We start from the raw sequence: 21,588 nt of genomic DNA, 5'->3' as shown, positions 1-21,588 counted from the left end.
ATATAATAAAATCATAAAACAACAAAAAAGTCTAATTTTATTTGAATATTAATATATATACATTGATAATAATAATAAACACAAAAAATAAAACACTTAAGACATGTCAGGAAAGGATCAGACTCATAAAACCATGACTTTAACCAAAGTGTGCTAGGTCTAAATGGACAGATAGGTCATCCTGAGACAGGAGAAGGAATGCAAAGGAGTTTTTTGTGGTTTCCTCCCAGGAAAACACAGATGTTTGGATAGGGTTTGTTATCAGAGCTTATCAAAAACTTTAACATCATGAGCACAGTGTGGGTCTCTTTGTGTTCTAAGACAGTCAGTATCTGAATGGAGCTGCCGCAGAAAGCCACGTCCTTTATATAAAAATGTCTGGTATTTGTAAGGTGTGCGTGGGGAGGAGGTCACCTTGACCTGCACATACTTGAATGTGCATGCGTGTCCTGGGAAGGTACAGTACACAGAACTGAGCCAGAGCCAACCATGCCTTGTGAACCACAAGGCATAAGTAAGCTCAGACTGTGGCTTGTATTCACAGGACCGCTGTGAAAGCAACAATGACCATAAATGTAGAACGACATTAATACTTTGTTAGCACTCATCTTATGGTTAGAGCAAACACAACGCTGAATTGTACACACTTTTTTATTTACCTGTTTTTTTCATTGATATTCTAGTTGCTTTGTCGTTGTCACCCACAGTTTTGTGTGTGTGCTTTTGTGTGTGCTAGCACGCACGCACGCATGCACGCACACACACACACACACACCAGGGATAAAGAAACAGGGAAGGGGGTCCTGTTTCAAAAATAATCCTGATTCATGACTAAGGCCAAGAGCAGGGGGCACATCAGTGAAGCCTGACCGTGTGTGTGCGAGTGTAAAATAAAACTAGTCAGGTTTGTTTCACACGGAAGCAGCTGGTCAATATCTGTGAGAAGTCATTTACCTTTACCTGGGACACACACACCTGAGCAGAGTGTCAAGTGATAGTTGGGGAGACTGGACTGGCTCCCTGTTGTATTTTAGACACGTTTATTATTTATTAATTTCATTATTTTCCATTTCAATATGTTGCAACTGACAAAAGATGAAAAATGACCAAACAGCATCTGATGTTTGATGTTTGTATTAGATGTTTGCTTTGCAGAGAGCTTTAGACTTTGGACATTGTGGCTCTGTGTTCATGTTCATGTTTTACTGTCCCACAGCTCTTAGTTACAAGTAGACACAGAGATCAAAGGTCCAGGTGAGATCCAGTCATTCAGAACCAAGCTGGACTAGAATATACCTTAAAATGTCCCTAATTTCTCTTCTGGACCTTTTCCCAGAGTGCAAACTGGCTCCAGCTCGGTTCTGGTTTCAGGTCATGCTGCAGCAGATGGATGCAAACTCACGTTCCACACTGATTCCCACAGGCTGCAGGAAACCCACTTCAGAATAAAAGCATAAAGGTCACTGGGTTTTGTGTTAAGGATGCCTCAGGTTTTCTTTTAGTCTGACGGGACTGAGAGACATGAACATGGAACCATGAGTGTAAGAGCCTGCTAAAATTCTTTTCATTCACAGGCTTTACTGTGTTCAACATACTGTATTGTATTGTGTATCGCTGAAACGCTATCTTTTTTCTGTAAGACAATCCCTGGTGTAACTGGCATTGCAGACAGATCTATGCATACATACAGTCAATTTTGAATCTCCATCTAAAATAACTGTCTTTGGACAAAGAGATCCCACCCAGACACAGGGAGAACCAGGATGACAGGTGAGTCAAACCCTGGTTCCTGAATCTGCAAGGGACAGTGTGATCCATATAACTGTCAAGCTGTTCAGCACATGGATATGAGGATTTAAAAGGTTTCGGGAAATGTTGGTGTAGATTTGGTTCAGAGTTGTAAAGGACCTGAACTTGATACTAGATAACCTACTTTAATCAGGAACACACAATGTTCCAGTTCAGCAAAAACTTAGAGGGACAAAGTTTACTTTTTTTATTTCTTTTCGTTGATTAAATGTAAATCATCTGTGATAATACTACTCCCCAAGAAGGAGCAGGAGGAGGTGGTGGTTGAGGTGGAGGAGAGGAGAAGGTTATGGATGTTGCTCAGAGGAATGTTGGCAGCTTCTCTTTGCAGCTCAATGTCACTCTCAATCACTAAAGCTCTTTTCTATACGTTCTCTGAGCCTGAATGACTGAGAAGCTTCACTGAGGTCAAACAAACGTCTTTCTTGAAACTGAATCAGCTTCAGTTTCATCAACAACAACATTCAACAGTCTCTTCTTGTGTCACCCAGTCTGGCATCAAGTGAGTATATTATCAGAAAAAATGCAATTAACTGTCAGTCAGACTTGACATTCTAATTAACTGTGTTACAAACATAAACATGTATTACTGAGCAAACTCCGCAGCAGGTTCCAGATGAACAGGGTGAGTCAGCAGCAAACAGAATAAGCTGAAGAAGCATGTTCATAACGTATCTGTTGATAAGCAGGTTAGCTGTGCCCTCCACTGGCCAACATGTCACACAGTTGATCTGTTTACCAGTGCTGACCTTGGTGGTCCCTAGTTGTAAAATGAATCCAGACTTGGTGGGAAGCACATTGTAAATTTTTGTTTTGTCGTTGTTGTTGGATAATGCATAAAGCATAATCTTTGATTCATGTGTGAAAAGTGAACCTTTCCCAGATTTAATAAATGTGTTACAGTACATTAGCTTGTCCATATTAGCTCATACTGAAAATCCCTGAAAGCTAAAGCAGGATGTTTATTATTATAACTCTTGTTAATACAAGATACAGATGATGCTTGTTTCCCACATGTAAGGTTATTCTCATCCATGCTTCCTGATTGGCTGGGCATTAACGAGTTGTATGATGTCACCTGTCCATTAGACAGTGTATGTGATCCCTGTATGTGGCGAGTACATGACAGGAAGTGAATTGTCCTAGACCTAATGGATGAAGTCACCTGGGATCACCTGTGCAGGTGACCCAGTCATAATGCTGCTGACAATGAAAATCAGTCAGAACGTGTATAGTTATCAGTGTTTCTTCAGTTGAGGGTGTCCGTCTAAAGTACGCAGTAGATTAGGTCCATAACTGACTGTACTATCAGAAGTAGTAGTCAGAGTAGTAGTAGTAGTGTGGCCCCTCCCTCCCAGTGTGTATAAATATGTGGGTTTGAAGGAGGAGCTGCAGCTTTTCAGCTGTGTCTCTTTTACTCTACAGAAAAACTCTGAGACAGCATCATGCTGCCACAGTGAGTAATGCTGCTCTTTGCACTAAAATTATGTTACTACTATTACTGCAAATTATAATCCAGTCACTGATCCTCATTAACTACTAGTGCTGCTCTTTATAGTGATAATTATGTGTATTAATGACAAATACTGCATTTTATACTAGCTTTAATGCAATTTGTTTAACTGCTATACTACTACTAATACTACTCTCTGTACTGCAGTTCACTACTTGTGTACATATTATTGATAACAGGTTAATGTCTCCCTGACTTTTTAATGGAAAATGCTGTTAGACTAAATTATTTCAGTGGTATTACTGTCGCACTAGGTAATGTTGTGCACTGTTTCACTCTGATTTGAGACATCTAAAACTCTGACTGAGTTTTAGATGTCCCATTACTTTTGGGAACTGTTCAATCTGGACAATTACCGAAGTTCCCTGGAGACTGAGCAGAAGCATGTAGTGTTGATTATAAAACTGGTTTAAGTCACAATATTATCTGGTCTTGATTATTGTTAGTGTTGATTCCCAGGCTGTTGTATTGTGAGTTTTACTGACTGGTCAGCAGTTCCCGTGTAAACATACCTGAGCCTTTAATTAGTGCAGTAATTTGCTCTCTCATAACAGGAACCTGCTTGTTCTGTCAGTTGTTGTCCTTCTGGCAACAACAATTTCTACGGCGCCTCTAGAGGGTAAAACTATACACTGCAGCTTTACTGCTACCAGGACTTGACACTGCACATGGATACATGGCTCTGTTGTGTTTTACAGAGAAGGAGCAAGAGGAAGTGGAGGTGGAGGCCACTGAGGAGGGAGAGCTTTCTGAGGAGGAGGGTATGTGTGCGTGCGTGCAGAAGTACAGCTCCAATCTAAACCTACAGAAGTCAACAGAAACATACACATATTAAAACCTATATGATGAAGATGACACTTCACACTTTCATGGACTGAGAAGCTCCAGTCAAACAACATCTAAGACCTTCAACTGCTGAACTACATGTTAGAGTAAACTGTGAGTCAGAACTGCTCAGTTTCATCCTTTGTCAATTCAGTCCAGGTTTGGTTGGTGGTTTGGGAGAAATCTGGGAATCGGATGGTTGTATACTGATTCAATCCTGGTGTCTCAGCACCAACTCTTGTTTTTTTCACAGTTACAGTCAGCTTTGATGCGTAAGCAGCTGCTTATCATTTTCTAAACTACATGGGTTTCACTTAATGCTGAATTGTAAAAAATGTTATTTTTTATTCTATTTCAAGAGTTAGTGTTTTTAGTGATTTTTCAGTCTGTTGATCATTGGTTTACATTTACATACAAGTTTAAATCTTGACAAAAGCGCTAGTTTGGGTATTTGGGAATACTGAGCTGTCAGGTGTCCAAATATTTTTAAGCATCTAAATTTAGGGTTGAAGGAAAAATGTTCTTTTAAACCATTAAAATTTCCCTGAAGCTCACGTACTGTGACTGAGTTAGATTTGTAAAGCAACTTTGTTTGTCCAAGTAAAAAAAACGTGTTCTGTAAAAAAGTCTTACACTTACTTTAAAAATCCCAGACAGAAAATAGAAAAAAACTATTGAACGTCCAAAAATCAGAGCAATGCAAGTTGTCTCAAAATCAAAACAGAAAGACGTCTAAGATAAAAAGGAAAACAGCTGACTAAAAAATAATTAGGAGCTGGGAAATAAGTACTGCTGTGAAGTTAAAACCTTTTAATTAGAGAAATAAATGCTGGCTGTTTTTTCTTTCAGATGATGATGACTCCCAGAGTCAGGATAAGATTGAGGGTGAGAGGAGAAATCCTTTAACATTACATTATAAATCTGCATAAATAAAGTTAATCATGAATTTAATGATCTAAGCACAATTTTACTTTAACGTTGCACTAAGAATTAGTGCTAACATCTTATCAACTGATAATATTTTAACACATTTGACTGTGATAAAATTTATTTTCCAACTCTGAAAGATTCTTCTTTATGTTCTTTACACCAATCCTTCATCAGTCTGTTTTTAATAAACTGCTCAGTTTCTTTCAGCTGCCTGAAACAGAAGCTTTATTTATCCTGGACACATGATCTCCCCTCCCCCCACTCTGCTTTCAGGAGGCCTCAGCGGGCGACAGACCACCACAGTGGCAGCTGCTGAAGGTTCAGGTGAGCCTATCCTCATCTGGTGTTTCCTTGATGAACAGGTTATTTGTTCCTGTTTGGTCTCAGGTTTAATCCAGATTAAATGGCTCATATTCAGAGCAAGATTAAACGACTTGGTCTGATACACATCCTGAAGGTTTTGGATCTGTTAGCCCAGAAAGTCACAAAGCTGCAGGTCTCAGGTTGTTGCAGGAAGTTGGAGTCTTAGTGCCGCCTGCTGGAGGTGAAATGACGCTTAGAAAAATATTATTACTGTGGATACAAAGAAAAATAAAGACCCAACCATTATTATCTTTATACAGCCACAACTATATATAGGTAGATACTTTATTCATTTCAGAGGGAAATTCACTAAACCTAAATCTAAATCTTGCTTGGTCGTCCAGATAATTGTTAACAAGCAGTGGAAGTCATAGCATCCTACTTAGTCTTCATTAATACAACTCATTATAGCATCAATATAACACAAAATTATTTAAATAAAAGGCGATTTAAAGTGATTGGTTACCAAAGTTTCAATTACTCCACCAAAAGTAGAATATGTGAACTTAAAGGAGCACCGTATTTTCCAGGCTATACGGTGCCCCTGAATTTACACTTTTTTTTTTTTCACTTTTAATAACAAAAAGCTTTTTTCATCTATAGACGGCACCTCTCTATATGCTGCAGGTGTCCACGTTGTAATGGGAGATAATTACACAGAAAGACTTTTGTAACTTTTAAATAAATATTTTTTTTTCCGAACAGTGCCTGTAACACAGCTGGTTAAAATAAAAGTACAGCACTGAATCACAAAAGTAATTGATCACTTCAGCATTCAGTGTCAGAATTAAAGTGCCTCATTATTACTTTGTTCTTAATTCGTTGGCTTTGAACAAGTATTTTTCAACTTTCCATAATTTGAAATTCAACTGCTTCAGCAAATATACAGCTCTGTTTAAACAACTCCCAATTTTCTTTAGATAAATTATCTATGCTTCCTGCTTTTTTAGTGTACATTCAGCTAAATTTAGACCACCTCTTCAGATATATACAGCTCTACATTCAATTCATCAGCTACTTTCAGCAATTCTTCAGCAATACATTTAGCATGGAAGCATTTACTGCATTTTCTTATGGAAATGCATCTTATACTTGTTTCGCCCCATTTCTTGGTCGCTATCTTTTTCTCAATGCTTCATTGTAGAACGACGTTCAATGTTCTTTCATCGTTTTTTATAATGGCCATCTATAGGAATCATCATCAACTTCTCGTCAACTTGCCTTGATGAGTTGTTATGTCATTGTCATACTTTGTCGTAGAAACGCCATTCAACTTTCTAAACATGCATCATCGTTAGACAATCAAGGCTTTTACGTTTCACATTTTCAGCTTTTAACGTTATTCAATTTTGTTCATCATGTTTTTATAACAGTCGTCTATGGGAATTATTGCTTAACTTTTCATCAGCTTCTCATCATATTTTGGTGTAAAAACGTCATTTAAACTTCAAAAGTGGTATCATCTCTCAACTTTATCCATGTAAATCAGCATCCTCGTATCTTCTATTGTTTTTTACTTGTGAGCGTGTAAATATTGTGGGCTTTTCAGTGAATTTTCAGTTTCCATTAGTGTGTATTGCATGAGCTAAATAGCTTGACATCACAATTAGTGTGAGGGCTCATTTTGTTAAGACAGAACAACTGTCTTCAACTTCAACACAACAGCCATAATTTTCACCCTATCAAGCGAACCGTAATTTTATCATTAAATTGTAGTCATACTTATCTTCTTTCTAATAATGTATCTGGCGAAGCCATCGGAACTATACTTCCGTCACTATCGACCTCAAAGTGCAAAAGGAGACTATGCTTTGTAGGTGAGTAGGAGAATTTTAAATTCTACATTTAACAGGCAGTGGGCGGCACGGTGGTGCAGTGGGTAGCACCGTCGCCTCCCACGGTCCAAAAGCATGCGTTAGGTACACTGGTCACGCTAGATTGCCCGCGTGTGTGTGTGCGTGTGCGTGTGTGTGTGCGTGTGTGTGTGCGTGTGTGTGTGTGTGTGTGTGTGCGTGTGTGTGTGTGTGTGTTGCTCTGACTGGTGACTTGTCCAGGGTGTTCCCTGCCTCTTGCCCGTAGATGGCTGGGATAGACTCCAGCAACCCCTCAACAAGGGAACAAGCGGCAGAACATGGATGGATAGATTTTACAGGTAGCCAGTGCAGAGAAGCTAATGTAAGAGAAATCTCATCTCTCTTTCTAAGTCCAATTTTGAATTAGCTGTAGGTTTTTTCAGGAGCTATTAAGACATCCTATCAATAAGGAGTTACAGTAGTCCAGCCTAGAAGTAACAAAGGCATGGATGAGTTTCTCTGCATCGCTCTGACAGAGGTTGCTTCTAATTTAGCTATATTTCTAAAATGAAACTAGGCGGTTCTGGAGATTTGTTTAACGTATGTAAAGGAGAGATCCTGGTAAAAAGATGACAGATGACAGGTTTGACAAGGTTTCTCACAGTAGAATCTGAAGCTAATGTCATGTCATCCAAAGTACCTATTTGATTAAGTGTTGTCTCTCTGTGATTTTTAGGCCCAACAGTAAGAACCTCAGTTTTATCTGAATTTAGTTGAAAAAAGTTCTGGGACATCCAGGATTGGATGTTCTTTAAAGAACTAAAGAACTCAACTAGTTGATCAGTAGGGGGTTAGAGTAAAATTTCCTCGATATATCATCGTCATACTTTGTTGTAGAAACATCATTCAGTGTTCTAAACGTGTGTCATCGTTAGACAATCAAGGCTTTTACTCTCACGTTTTCAGCTTTTCAACTTTAACTTTTGCATTGTTTTTTATAATGGTCATCTATGGGAATCATCGTTTAACTTTTCGTCAACGTTCCTCTTTTCATCAGCTTCTGTTATCGTTATACTTTGGCATAGAAATGTCATTTAAACTACGAAAACAATTCGGATAATCTTCTATTATCACTAAATTGTAGTCATACTTGTCTTCTTTCTAATGATGTGTCTGGCTAAGCCCTCAGACATATACTTTAGTTGCTATCGACCTCAAAGATCAGATAGATCCTGAATTTCCCCAATAGACTCTGATGATAACTTTCGGCAGACGTTTGGGATAAACAGAACAGAACAGAAAGAGACACATTTTGAAATCGCAACTGTGGCCACAATTTTTGGTCCTCAAACATGAAATTCACACCAGTTGCTCATTAAAGACAGACTTTTGCTCAACGCACACTTGCTCACTTACTAAATGATAAATGTTTGTTTTTAGTTCCCAGCAGTCAGTCAGCAGGAGGAGCAGCACACGATGGAACAGCAGGAGGTTCTGCAGGTAAACTACAATAACAAAGGTTTGTTAGACTAATAACACACAGCATATCAGAGAGCCAGCGATCAGACTGTATGTGATCAGACTATTACTGATTAGACTATTACTGATCAGACTGTCTTTGTAGACTGTGAGTGCAGATTATACGTGATGATAAGACTACCTATTGCCTATTGCTGGTGGATGTCAGACTCAGCATGTGGTGTAACACTGTACAATAGAACTGCAATTCTGTCTACTACTTGTACAGTTCAAATTGTAGAAGAAAAACATTACTAATAGTTTCAATGCACACTTGCTTACTAACTAAATAATAATTGTTTATTTTTTTAGTTCCCAGCAGTCAGTCAGCAGGAGGAGCAGCACATGACGGAACAACAGGAAGCTCTGCAGGTAAACCAAAATAACAAAGGTTTGTTAGAGTAATAACACACAGCATGTCAAGAGCCAGTGATCAGAAAGTCTGTCATCAGACTGTTTGCAATCAGACTGTCTGCGATCAGACTGATCAATGCACATTTGTTCACTAGCTAAATGACAAATGTTTGTATTCAGTTCCCAGCAGTCAGTCAGCAGGAGGAGCAGCACATGACGGAACAGCAGGAAGCTCTGCAGGTAAACTACAATAACCAAGGTGAAGGTTTGTTAGAGTAATAACACACAGCATGTCAGAGAGCCAGCATTAAGGTTGTCTGAGACCAGACCGTGATCAGACTAATAATTGTTGCCAGTTCACAACAGACAGTTCTTCTTAGTTCTTGCAGAAGCAGAACCTTCTGGTGTTTCAACTGGTCTGTCCCCACCTACAGGTAAACATTTAAAATGAAACAGCAACTATAATAATCGGTGCATAGTTTTTTTTCCAATATGTCTTTTCGTGTTTAAGGAACCAACCATCCAGTTGCTTCTTCTGTGACAGAAGCTAACGGTAAAATTAAATTTCAGTTATTAGTGCCTTCTGCTCTTTTCTACTTTGGCCTTGGTTTAGTTTCTTATCGTCTAGACAAAGTATTCATATATTCGATCTAGTTTTAGTGTTTTTAGGGAATGATGATCAGCCAGTCAAAAAAATCCAAGCAAGTGAATGCATAGGTTCTCAAAAAATGGACAGTTTGTAAGACAAGAATCACGTGTCTGTCTGCAGGTTCTGAGTCAGTCGACTCTGAGTCCAATGGTAAATATTCAACTGTAAAAACATAATACTGCATACAATATGTAATACTGACACACCTAATGAATCAAAAAGCAGTCATTTCTATTAATTACAATAGTGAGACCGTTACCTGTTTCAGGTAATGGACAAAAGCTGCTGAATGGAGGGGGAGGTGGGGGCCGAGCTGAGAGTCAGACAGGTAAGGTGGAGCCACAGAAGCAGACAGCTCCATGTTTACCCGTCTCTCGCTCACCCTTTTAGTTGTGTTTCTTCTGCTCAGGTGTGCTGGATTCATTTGGAGGAGTTACTCACCTGGATTACATAGGTGAGTGCCCAGGTGAGGCATGTCTGCCATCCGTTATTTTTCATCTATAAATAACTACAGTAGTTCTGCTTTTTATGACTCTTTTTTGTATTTTTCTTTTCCTTTTCCTGTTGCAAAGGGCAAATTCATACAGTTCCTAGGAACAAATTACTTAAGATTCATCACTGCTTATGAGGATTAATATGCTTCCGATGTGTGCATGTAGCCCAAAACCAGAAGTCATGTAGTGACAAGTGCGTATGCCAGACGCAGGTTCCATCCATCAAAATGTTTGTTTCAGGATGTTTCAGAATACTTGTTTCAGGATCCTAGAAATTATGGAGGCAGTCATCACTGGGTGCAGGTATAGCAGCAAATGATTGTTGGTGTAGGCAGGATTTATTGTGCAGGGCTGATGAAGAGCTTAGGTTTAGGAAATGACATCTGGAAACATTAAAAAAATTTAAATATTAAAGCTATTATAATTTAAAAAATCAGTCTAAGATAGGTGGCTGGTGACAGCATCAATTCTCATGGTTGGCTACACTTCAGACTTGTAAATAATCAAGTGATTAGATAAACCAAGGAAGTAGGAGGTTAACATCCACTCACACTTCATGTTTCCTTTTGGAGTTAGAAGAAGAAGGTCCAGATGCCATGACTTAACCTCCAGAAAGCCAGGTTGCTGTTAGTATCTGTGGAGAAATACTGGAAATGGTTTGGACCTCGAAGTCTGAACATGGGATTGTGCCTGCTCTGCTCGTGCTCTTATAGCTATGGTAGCATAGCAAATGCTGGGTCCTGTGGAGTTTCTGGTTCAATATATTTGACCTAGGTTATGTTGTTTGTGACATCTAAGCCGATTTTTGTTTCTACAGGAACAGTCGACCCATCCAGTCATGACTTCCTGCTTGGCCTCATGGGTACGTTAACGGGAGAACAGCTAACCTGTGAAGACATGTTGCAGTGTTCCCTCAGACATTCTCAATATCAGCAATAGAAAAACTTGGACACGCCTGGACTTTCTGCTTTCTAGGCCAATGCGCTACCTACTGAGCTACCAGGCCAACAGTACAAAGGCATCTGGTTGGACCTGGTAGCCGGCATAACTGCACTGTTTACACTACATCCCCTAATTTACATCACTGAGTCTCCATGAGTCTCAGTTGAGACTTTGTCTCAGGATCATAACAATAAAACATTTTGGCCTGTTTCATAATATTTGTGTTTCAGGAGGAGGTGATCCATTCAGTCCAGATGTTCACATTAATATCCCAGGTATGACCTCACATTAGACAGACAGTTCACACATTCATGTTGATGCTCAACTATTTTGTCTGATACAAGGTGTTGACCAATGAACATTTACAGAACTTTTGTTTTAGTCATCAGAGCATCAACATTGCTATGTTTAGGGTGGAATCAAGAGAAACATTTCTAAATTAAGGAAAACGTTATCAAAGGTGGATCTGTAAATGATTGTTCAAGCTTTTACTTATTTGTGTACTGATTATGGTAACTATGTTTTTACCTGTTGTAAAAAGTATACTTTATATCGACTCCAGACTGTCCAGAATACTGCAGCAAGGCTTTTAACACGAACCTGTAGCTGTAGCTCCTAGACTGTGGAATGCCTGGCCCCTGTCACTGCGCATGACGGAATCTATTGTCAACTAGGCTTTTAGTTGACATAGTTATAACTATGTTTTAAGTTTTAATTATATTGCTGTATTATTACTGTGGTATTTGAATGCTTTAGTTTTATATAAATAAAGTTTACTTACTTACTTACTTACTTACTTACTTACTTACTTACTTACTTACTTACTTACTTACTTACGATATTAACACACAAAGAAAACAGCCCAGAAATTTGAATTTATCAATACAGGGGTCCAAATTATATTTTGGCTTATGGGTCCACTAAAATCTCTACCAAGCTCTACCAAGACTGTATAAGCCAACAACCTCTCAACTGTCTCAGAGTCTGTGGTTCCAAAGCAGTTATAGCTCATTAACTGGACTTTGAAATTAAGCAAAAATTGTTTTGTTTAGTAGAGTCTGCACCAGGTTGTCAACCTTTGTCAGTATGGTGGTAGATTTTATTTGCATCTTACAGGATGTGGATTTACTCAGTAACATCATTAATCCTGACTATTTGTGTTAAAGTTGTAAGTTCAGGTGTGACAGCAGCTCCTTATCCAGATCAGAGTAGCAGTTCCAGCCTGGACGTACCTGCAGGTACCAACGCCACCTTTAGGTCTTTCCTGAAAGTTATTAGAATAAGATCAAATCAACTCACTTGTACTGACTGATTTTTAATATTTCTTATTGAAGGTCCTGCTCAGCACATCAGTCAATTGGGACCTGACCAATCACAGCACAGCTCTGCTTCAGGTTTCTCTCACTCTGCAGACCAGGGAGGTTGGTGTAGAAAGAAATGTCCTTTGAAAATTCAGGCTGATTCTGAAAATGGCTATAAAGACTTAATGTCGTATTTTCATCAGGTGTTTCCTCATCATCATCACACAGTGAAGCTCAAAAACAGCAGACAGGTAACTTCACCTGTTACACACTGGAAGTAGAAAACAGAATGTGAGCTCAGGAATAAACCAGATATTTTGCTGCTGTAAAGTTTTTCCTTACATTTACAACTTTAATTTGATTAATACATGAAATTAAGGAAATGTTTTGTCTTTTTTATAACTTGCTGTCAGATGGGGCTGATTCACCTGATGCTCACGGTACAGCTCTTACAGCTACAATTACTTATTGATCAGATTAGTGATTACTGTAAACAGTTAGAAAAGTAAACATGGTCAAAGTTCTGATGAATGTTTTTTCAGGAAATGGTCGACAAACTCATCTGGTTAACACAAATGCAGGTGAGCGTTTGTTTCTCTTTGATTTTTAATTCGACATCTGATTTGAACCCTTGGGATTCCAATGTAAAGCTTTATTGGTGGTCATTGAACAGCTGATCTTTGACTTTTATTGTCTCTTTAGTCACTGATCAGCCCATTTCCCACACCGATCCTCACACTGACCTCACAGGTAACAAATGATTAATAATAACAATAATAATAATAAAAATTAATAACACTTAAAACAAGTCAGCTGTGTAATAAGACAAATAATCACATCTTTAGGTGGTGCAGTGACCAGTCTTCAAGTCGACCTTACAGGTGAAGCAACCGAACAATTGATTAATCTATACACTTCTTACCTGTCTGACAGAATCCTTTGTTCTGATTGGTTACAGCTTCAATTGTCGAACTTAGTCATGATATCACAGGTGAGAACGCTTGTCAATATGTGTCTCCGAATTATTATCAACCCAAGTACTGATCCCATTCTACGTGTATATATGACGCTGCTACATTTAATGTAGCTCATGTTTTTAAATAATAAATAGAAGATCATTTAATAATTAATCATTTGCTTTTCTACATAATGATAACACCCTACCATTTGGCCAAAAGCACAACTGAAACATCCTGCAGAACTTGACAAGTCCGAACTCCCAGTATGAGAGTCTGGATTTTTCATAGACTTCCTGTCATATCATCTTATAGATTCATCCCCTGCCGTCCTTCATGCAGACTCTGTGGACACCTTCACAGGTACAAGTTGGTTCACAACAGTTTATGAACCTGTTTGTCCCATATGTTAAGAAAACTGTTTTTTCGTTTCAGGAGTTTATGGCCACGCAGACCTGGTTACCGTGGCAACAGATTTGACAGGCAGAGATAGAGGTAATCCCCATCCTCCACAAACCCCTCCAAGCTCATTTAATCATGGTTGAACGTTCTTGGACATCCAAGATTTGGACCTTGGTGTCTCAATAACATGTCTGTAAGTTTTCCTGTAGATCATCCAAACTGCCCGTGTATTTTCAGCCCTCTGCTCGAAAATGCTGTTTTAGGAGTCTACAGGTCACAGTATCCAGCTTGCTTATGTCTGGTTAAAGCTAGCGGCTAACGGTGACCTAATAGCCGGTTAACGGCCAAAAAAACCCTGGGTAGGCAGAGGTGAATGGACCTCATGATACTACTTGGAGAGTCTGACACTGTAGAACAGCAGCCCCCAACCTTTTTTGATTTGATGTCACACAATATTTTCATGGACCTTGTGGTGTGGTGGAATTATGCAGCAAAATAAAATGATACAGCCATAAAAACTGGTATTATCTGGTATACACACACACACACTCTATTCTCACCCTCCGCGGGTGGTCTCATCCACTTTCCAAGCTCTGGTTCTCTACCAGAGGCCAGGGAGCTTGAGGGTTCTGCACAGTATCCTTGCTGTTCCTAGGACTGCACTTTTCTGTACTGAGATTTTGGATGTTTTTCCAGGGATCTGTTGTAGCCACTCCTCCAGTTTGGGGGTCACAGCCCCCAGTGCTCCGATCACCACAGGCACCACTGTGGCCTTCACCTTCCAAGCCTTCTCCAGTTCTTCTCTGAGGCCTTGGTATTTCTCTAGTTTCTCATGTTCCTTTTTCCTGATGTTGCCATCACTTGGTATTGCCACATCCACCACTACGGCTTTCCTCTGCTCTTTATCCACCACCACAATGTCTGGTTGGTTTGCCATTACCATTCTGTCAGTCTGGATCTGGAAGTCCCACAGGATCTTGGCTCGCTCGTTCTCTATCACCTTGGGAGGTGTTTCCCACTTTGACCTTGGGATTTCCAGTCCATACTCCGCGCAGATGTTCCTGTACACTATGCCAGCCACTTGGTTATGGCGTTCCATGTATGCTTTCCTTGCCAGCATCTTACACCCTGCAATTATGTGCTGGACCGTCTCAGGGGCCTCTTTGCACAGTCTACACCTTGGGTCTTGTCTGGTGTGGTAGATCTGGGCTTCTATGGCTCTGGCGCTCCTGTGCAGCCAGGATGAATGCCTCTGTGCTGTCCTTTAGCCCGGCCCTTTCAAGCCATTGGTAGGATTTGTTGAGATCAACCACTTCAGTTATGTTCCGCTGGTACATCCCGTGTAAGGGCTTGTCCTCCCATGATGGTCCTTCTTCCAGCATCTCATCCTCTGTTCTCCACTGCCTGAGACATTCACTCAGCACGGCACGTCATCTGTCGGGGCCTTATCCTTGATGTACTTATGGATCTTGGATGTTTCATCCTGGATAGTGGCTCTCACGCTCACTAGTCCTCGGCCTCCTTCCTTGCGGCTAGCGTACAGTCTCAGGGTGCCCCAGGATTTGGGGTGGAACCCTCCATGCATGGTGAGGAGCCTTCGTGTCTTAACATCTGTGGTCTGTATCTCTTCCTTTGGCCACCTTATTATTCCCGCAGGGTATCTGATCACTGGCAGGGCGTAGCTGTTTATTGCCCGGGATTTGTTCTTGCCATTGAGCTGGCTTCTTAGGACTTGCCTTACTCGTTGGAGGTATTTAGCTGTAGCCGCATTCCTTGTTGCCTGTTCAAGGTTGCCATTTGCCTGTGGTATTCCAAGGTACTTGTAATTGTCCTCAATGTCTGCTATTGTTCCTTCTGGGAGTGAGATCCCTTCTGTGTGGATTACCTTGCCTCTCTTTGTCACCATCCTCCCACATTTCTCGAGCCCGAATGACATCCCGATGTCCGAGCTGTAAATCCTGGTGGTGTGGATCAGCGAGTCGATGTCTCGCTCACTCTTGGCGTACAGCTTGATGTCATCCATGTAGAGGAGGTGACTTATGGTGGCCCCGTTCCGGAGTCGGTATCCATAGCCAGTCTTGTTTATTATTTGGCTGAGGGGGTTCAGACCTATGCAGAACAGCAGTGGGGACAGTGCATCTCCTTTGTATATGCCACATTTGATGGATACTTGGGCAAGTGGCTTCCCATTGGCTTCAAGGGTGGTTCTCCACAACCTCATCGAGTTTGCAATGAAGGCCCTTAGAGTTCTGTTGATGTTGTACAGCTCCAAGCATTCAGTGATCCATGTGTGTGGCATTGAGTCATAGGCTTTCTTGTAGTCGATCCAGGCTGTGCACAGGTTGGTGTGTCGCACTCTGCAGTCTTGGGCAATTGTTCTGTCTACCAGGAGTTGGTGTTTGGCTCCTCTGGTATCCTTACCAATGCCCTCCTGTGCTTCGCTCATGTATTGACCCATGTGCCCACTTATCTTAGCTGCGATGATGCCTGACATGAGCTTCCATGTTGTGGAGAGGCAGGTTATTGGCCGGTAGTTGGATGGGACTGTACCCTTTGAGGGATCCTTCATTATTAGGATCGTTCGCCCTTCAGTTAGCCATTCAGGGTGAGTCCCATCCCTTAGCAGCTGGTTCATTTGTGCTGCCAGGCGCTCATGGATTGCAGTGAGCTTCTTTAGCCAGTAGGCGTGGATCATGTCAGGGCCAGGTGCTGTCCAGTTTTTCATACCTAAGACTCTTTGTTGGATGTCTGCCACTGTGATAGTCACTGGATGACTTGATGGTCAAAGACTTATCAAAGACTTATATATATATATATTACTTATATCGGTTATGTCTTATATATATATATATATATATATATATATATATATATATATAGCTCACTGGATAGCTCAATCGGTAAAGTCGCAAGACTTGTATACGGGTGGTCCCCCGGTTCGAATCCCCGTTAGGGCAAATAAGCATCCAGTGTGGGTCCTTGGGCAAGACCCTTCAAGCTACCGCCTACCTCATATCATGAGAGACAATGAACCACATGAGATACCGGCTCAGACGTCGCCCGGTCTAACAAGGTCTGCGTCAGGTGTTGGGGAACCAGAGCACCTTGACGAGAAATGGGCTACTGGAACAAGAAAGAAATGGCTAAGATGCGAGAACAGAGAACTGTTGGAATGCTACTACTCAAGTAACCCTAGTCAGAGGGGTTACATGAAAAGAATGTGTGGCGAATGGGAACGGAGAAACCCACATTCAAGACTGACTGCGAAACAACTAGTAGCTCAGTGTTCCAACATCCACAAACGGCAACTGCTATCACAACTTGAGATTGACGAGATACAACACAAATGCTACGGCAAGGGGGAGCCAGGACGCCAGGTCAGAGGGGAGGTTTCACCATCTCCCCAACCGGAAATTGGGTACAAAGCCCCAATGAGCACAGATACGCTGAGCGAGGCAGCGACTGACCTGAAAGATAAGATCATGGCGAGATTGAACAGGCAACCCCGAACCCCACTACAACGGCTAAGTGAAGTACCATCAGAAAGTCTCATGGAAGATGTGAATGCAGCATTGAGAGCGATCCCTACCACAACAATCACAGAAACCAATGAGCTGATATACGCTTCAGCATCAGTGATCCTAGAGATGCTTGGCTATAAGAGCAACCATGGGAAACAATACCCACCATGGAAACGAAGGTTGGAGGCAAAAATCAAGGCAGCTCGGAGGGAAGCGAGCCAAATGACAGAGGCCCAGAGAGGTGCAATGAAAAGACCAATGCCCAAGAGGTACAGCCAGATGACCATACCTGAAGCACTCGAAACTGCCAAGCAAAGGCTACAAGCCTTGGCCAGCCGCCTAAAGAGATACACCAGAGATAATGAAGCCAGACGAATAAACCGGCTGTTCGCAACACAACCCGCGAAAGTGTACTCTCAATGGCAGGGTAATAACAACAGAGCAGACCCACCAAGGCTGGAAACTGAACAGTACTGGAAGGGCATATGGGAAAGGGAGGCGTCACACAACAGTGATGCACAGTGGCTGGTGGATCTGAGGGAAGACCACAGCAACCTCCCTGAACAGAATCCAGTGACTATCACAGTGGCAGACATCCAACAAAGAGTCTCAGGTATGAAAAACTGGACAGCACCTGGCCCTGACATGATCCACGCCTACTGGCTAAAGAAGCTCACTGCAATCCATGAGCGCCTGGCAGCACAAATGAACCAGCTGCTAAGGGATGGGACTCACCCTGAATGGCTAACCGAAGGGCGAACGATCCTGATAATGAAGGATCCCTCAAAGGGTACAGTCCCATCCAACTACCGGCCAATAACCTGTCTCTCCACAACATGGAAGCTCATGTCAGGCATCATCGCAGCTAAGATAAGTGGGCACATGAGTCAATACATGAGCGAAGCACAGAAGGGCATTGGTAAGGATACCAGAGGAGCCAAACACCAACTCCTGGTTGACAGAACAGTCGCCCAAGACTGCAGAATGCGACACACCAACCTGTGCACAGCCTGGATCGACTACAAGAAAGCCTATGACTCAATGCCACACACATGGATCACTGAATGCTTGGAGCTGTACAACATCAACAGAACTCTAAGGGCCTTCATTGCAAACTCAATGAGGTTGTGGAGAACCACCCTTGAAGCCAATGGGAAGCCACTTGCCCAAGTATCCATCAAATGTGGCATATACCAAGGAGATGCACTGTCCCCACTGCTGTTCTGCATAGGTCTGAACCCCCTCAGCCAAATAATAAACAAGACTGGCTATGGATACCGACTCCGGAACGGGGCCACCATAAGTCACCTCCTCTACATGGATGACATCAAGCTGTACGCCAAGAGTGAGCGAGACATCGACTCACTGATCCACACCACCAGGATCTACAGCTCGGACATTGGGATGTCATTCGGACTCGAGAAATGTGGGAGGATGGTGACAAAGAGAGGCAAGGTAATCCACACAGAAGGGGTCTCACTCCCAGAAGGAACAATAGCAGACATTGAGGACAGTTACAAGTACCTTGGAATACCACAGGCAAACGGCAACCTTGAACAGGCAACAAGGAATGCGGCAACAGCCAAATACCTCCAACGAGTAAGGCAAGTCCTAAGGAGCCAGCTCAATGGCAAGAACAAATCCCGGGCAATAAACAGCTACGCCCTGCCAGTGATCAGATACCCTGCGGGAATAATAAGGTGGCCAAAGGAAGAGATACAGACCACAGATGTTAAGACACGAAAGCTCCTCACCATGCATGGAGGGTTCCACCCCAAATCCAGCACCCTGAGACTGTACGCTAGCCGCAAGGAAGGAGGCCGAGGACTAGTGAGCGTGAGAGCCACTATCCAGGATGAAACATCCAAGATGCATAAGTACATCAAGGATAAGGCCCCGACAGATGACGTGCTGAGTGAATGTCTCAGGCAGTGGAGAACGGAGGATGAGATGCTGGAAGAGGGAGCATCATGGGAGGACAAGCCCTTACACGGGATGTACCACCGGAACATAACTGAAGTGGCTGATCTCAACAAATCCTACCAATGGCTTGAAAGGGCTGGGCTGAAGGACAGCACAGAGGCACTCATCCTGGCCGCACAGGAGCAGGCCCTGAGCACCAGAGCCATAGAGGCCCAGATCTACCACACCAGACAAGACCCAAGGTGTAGACTGTGCAAAGAGGCCCCTGAGACGATCCAGCACATAACTGCAGGGTGTAAGATGCTGGCAGGGAAAGCATACATGGAACGCCATAACCAAGTGGCTGGCATAGTATACAGGAACATCTGTGCAGAGTATGGACTGGAAACCCCAAGGTCAAAGTGGGAAACACCTCCCAAGGTGGTAGAGAACGAGCGAGCCAAGATCCTGTGGGACTTCCAGATACAGACAGACAGAATGGTAATGGCGAACCAACCAGACATCGTGGTGGTGGACAAAGAACAGAGGAAAGCCGTAGTGGTGGATGTGGCAATACCAAGCGATGGCAACATCAGGAAAAAGGAGCATGAGAAACTAGAGAAATACCAAGGGCTCAGAGAAGAACTGGAGAAGGCTTGGAAGGTGAAGGCCACAGTGGTGCCTGTGGTGATCGGAGCACTTGGGGCAGTGACCCCCAAACTGGAGGAGTGGCTACGACAGATCCCTGGAATAACATCCGACATCTCAGTCCAGAAAAGTGCAGTCCTAGGAACAGCAAGGATACTGCGCAGAACCCTCAAGCTTCCTGGCCTCTGGTAGAGGACCCGAGCTTGGAAAGTGGATGAGACCACCCGCGTGGGGTGAGAAGGGAGTTTTTTTTTTTTTATATATATATAGAGAGAGAGAGAGAGAGAGAGAGAGAGAGAGAGAGAGAGAGAGAGACAACAAATGAATAAACCTCCCTTCGTAAGTCAGTCTGTTAAACCTGTGTTTTTAGTTTCAGATCCCACAGGAAGGCCAATGGACTACAGTGAGTTACTTCGTTTTACATAGAACTTTACCTTGGGTTGTTTGTAGAAGTGTGAGTAACCCACGTGTTCACCTCAGGTCATCCAGCTGTGACAGAGCACACGCAGACAGCTGGTAAGTTTTACATACAAAAGAGTTAACTAGTTCTGTGAGAGGGTAACTAGTATCACTGAAGTCTAAATAGGTCACTGATAACAGAGCAGGTGCTGAACCGGTTCTTTCTCTTTTCTTGGTGCTGCTTGTTCTCTGCAGGTCCGGTTACTGAACAGTTCAACACATCTGGTCAGGGTCCTGAAGGTTTGTATTGACACACACTGACCCCGTTACTTATGTCCCTTCCCTCCAGGTTCAGGTCTGATCTATCCTCAAATTTACTTTTTTGTCTGTTTTTTTTTTCGTTATTTTTTTCCCCCAAAAGCTGCTGAGAGAAATCATGAACATGTTTTCTTTAGAACACCGAAGTTTGGACACCTAGACCAGAGAGGTGTGAAAAGTCAACTTCTACATACAAAAGTCACATCTCTCTGTTAAATCCCCCTAACAAAATCACAGTAAACCCAGGACACAAGTCACAAAATGTTATTGCATCCAGTAGATAGATGTGCATTGGGTCTGTGGTGAGTGTTTTTGACTAATTCACAACAAGGTTCAGTTCCCAAGTTAGTCAGACTAGTCTGCGTGGGACAAAACCTCAATCACTGAGCTCAGTCATAACTCTGCTTTGTACTTTTACAATACAGTAAATTGTAGCAAACCAGAACCAAACTATAAATCGGTTATGTCTTCATGTGTTTTCAGGCAGATTAGCTAATTACTTGTGCCGTGACGTAGTAGAGTAAAATGTGAATTAACACATTTTTGTAATTGTGTTTCAGGTGCAGAAAATGTGGAATTGGAGGATACCTGCTGATTTCCACATCAAACCACGAGTTCGGTTTCTACGCTACCGATTTCAGTGCACCGACCAATCAGAATGGCCCAGGTCACCTGACCCCTCCCATTAGCTCTAGGACCTACACGTGGACACTCCCAGCGCTGTGCACAGTCTAGCATGTCCTATGCCTCCTACCGGCCTTAGGCCTTCACACATTTTTTTAATAAAAATATTTAAAACTTTTGTTTATATACAATTATTTTGTTCTAGGTTGACGGCATCAAACATGTGACATCACTGGATTATAAAAATGTGGTTTTAAACTTTACAATAAATGCTTTCCAACCCAAGAATCTGTCACTTAACAGTTCGTCATCACATCTGAAGATAAC

At 42.1% G+C, this 21,588-nt stretch overlaps 1 protein-coding gene across 2 annotated transcripts; it reads left to right on the top strand.

Annotated features, from left to right (window-relative positions):
• Positions 1 to 2,406: 2,406 nt before the first annotated feature.
• On the top strand, positions 2,407 to 21,549 carry si:ch211-80h18.1 (uncharacterized protein LOC555593 homolog). 2 transcript variants are annotated; one of them, XM_041072850.2, is made up of 29 exons: positions 2,412 to 3,265; positions 3,877 to 3,941; positions 4,021 to 4,083; positions 4,997 to 5,032; positions 5,351 to 5,401; positions 8,674 to 8,733; positions 9,064 to 9,123; positions 9,286 to 9,345; positions 9,486 to 9,539; positions 9,617 to 9,658; positions 9,875 to 9,904; positions 10,023 to 10,082; positions 10,164 to 10,208; positions 11,066 to 11,110; positions 11,421 to 11,465; positions 12,357 to 12,428; positions 12,525 to 12,611; positions 12,695 to 12,742; positions 12,905 to 12,931; positions 13,034 to 13,072; positions 13,194 to 13,241; positions 13,337 to 13,372; positions 13,450 to 13,482; positions 13,763 to 13,810; positions 13,883 to 13,942; positions 20,291 to 20,323; positions 20,401 to 20,436; positions 20,575 to 20,619; positions 21,198 to 21,549. In XM_041072850.2, exons 1-29 carry the CDS (start codon positions 3,255 to 3,257, stop codon positions 21,230 to 21,232), a joined length of 1,374 nt encoding a protein of 457 aa, XP_040928784.1. In that variant the 5' UTR covers positions 2,412 to 3,254; the 3' UTR covers positions 21,233 to 21,549. The 2 variants fall into 2 exon arrangements, with proteins under 2 accessions (XP_055368702.1, XP_040928784.1); XM_055512727.1 differs by lacking the exons at positions 13,337 to 13,372; positions 13,450 to 13,482 and having other exon boundaries at positions 2,407 to 3,265; positions 10,164 to 10,220; positions 13,790 to 13,810.
• The last annotated feature ends 39 nt before the right edge of the window (positions 21,550 to 21,588 follow it).

Source organism: Betta splendens, chromosome 11 (genome assembly GCF_900634795.4).
Source record: "Betta splendens chromosome 11, fBetSpl5.4, whole genome shotgun sequence".
NCBI lineage: Eukaryota > Metazoa > Chordata > Actinopteri > Anabantiformes > Osphronemidae > Betta > Betta splendens.
This window is presented reverse-complemented; position numbering and strand designations above follow the sequence as displayed.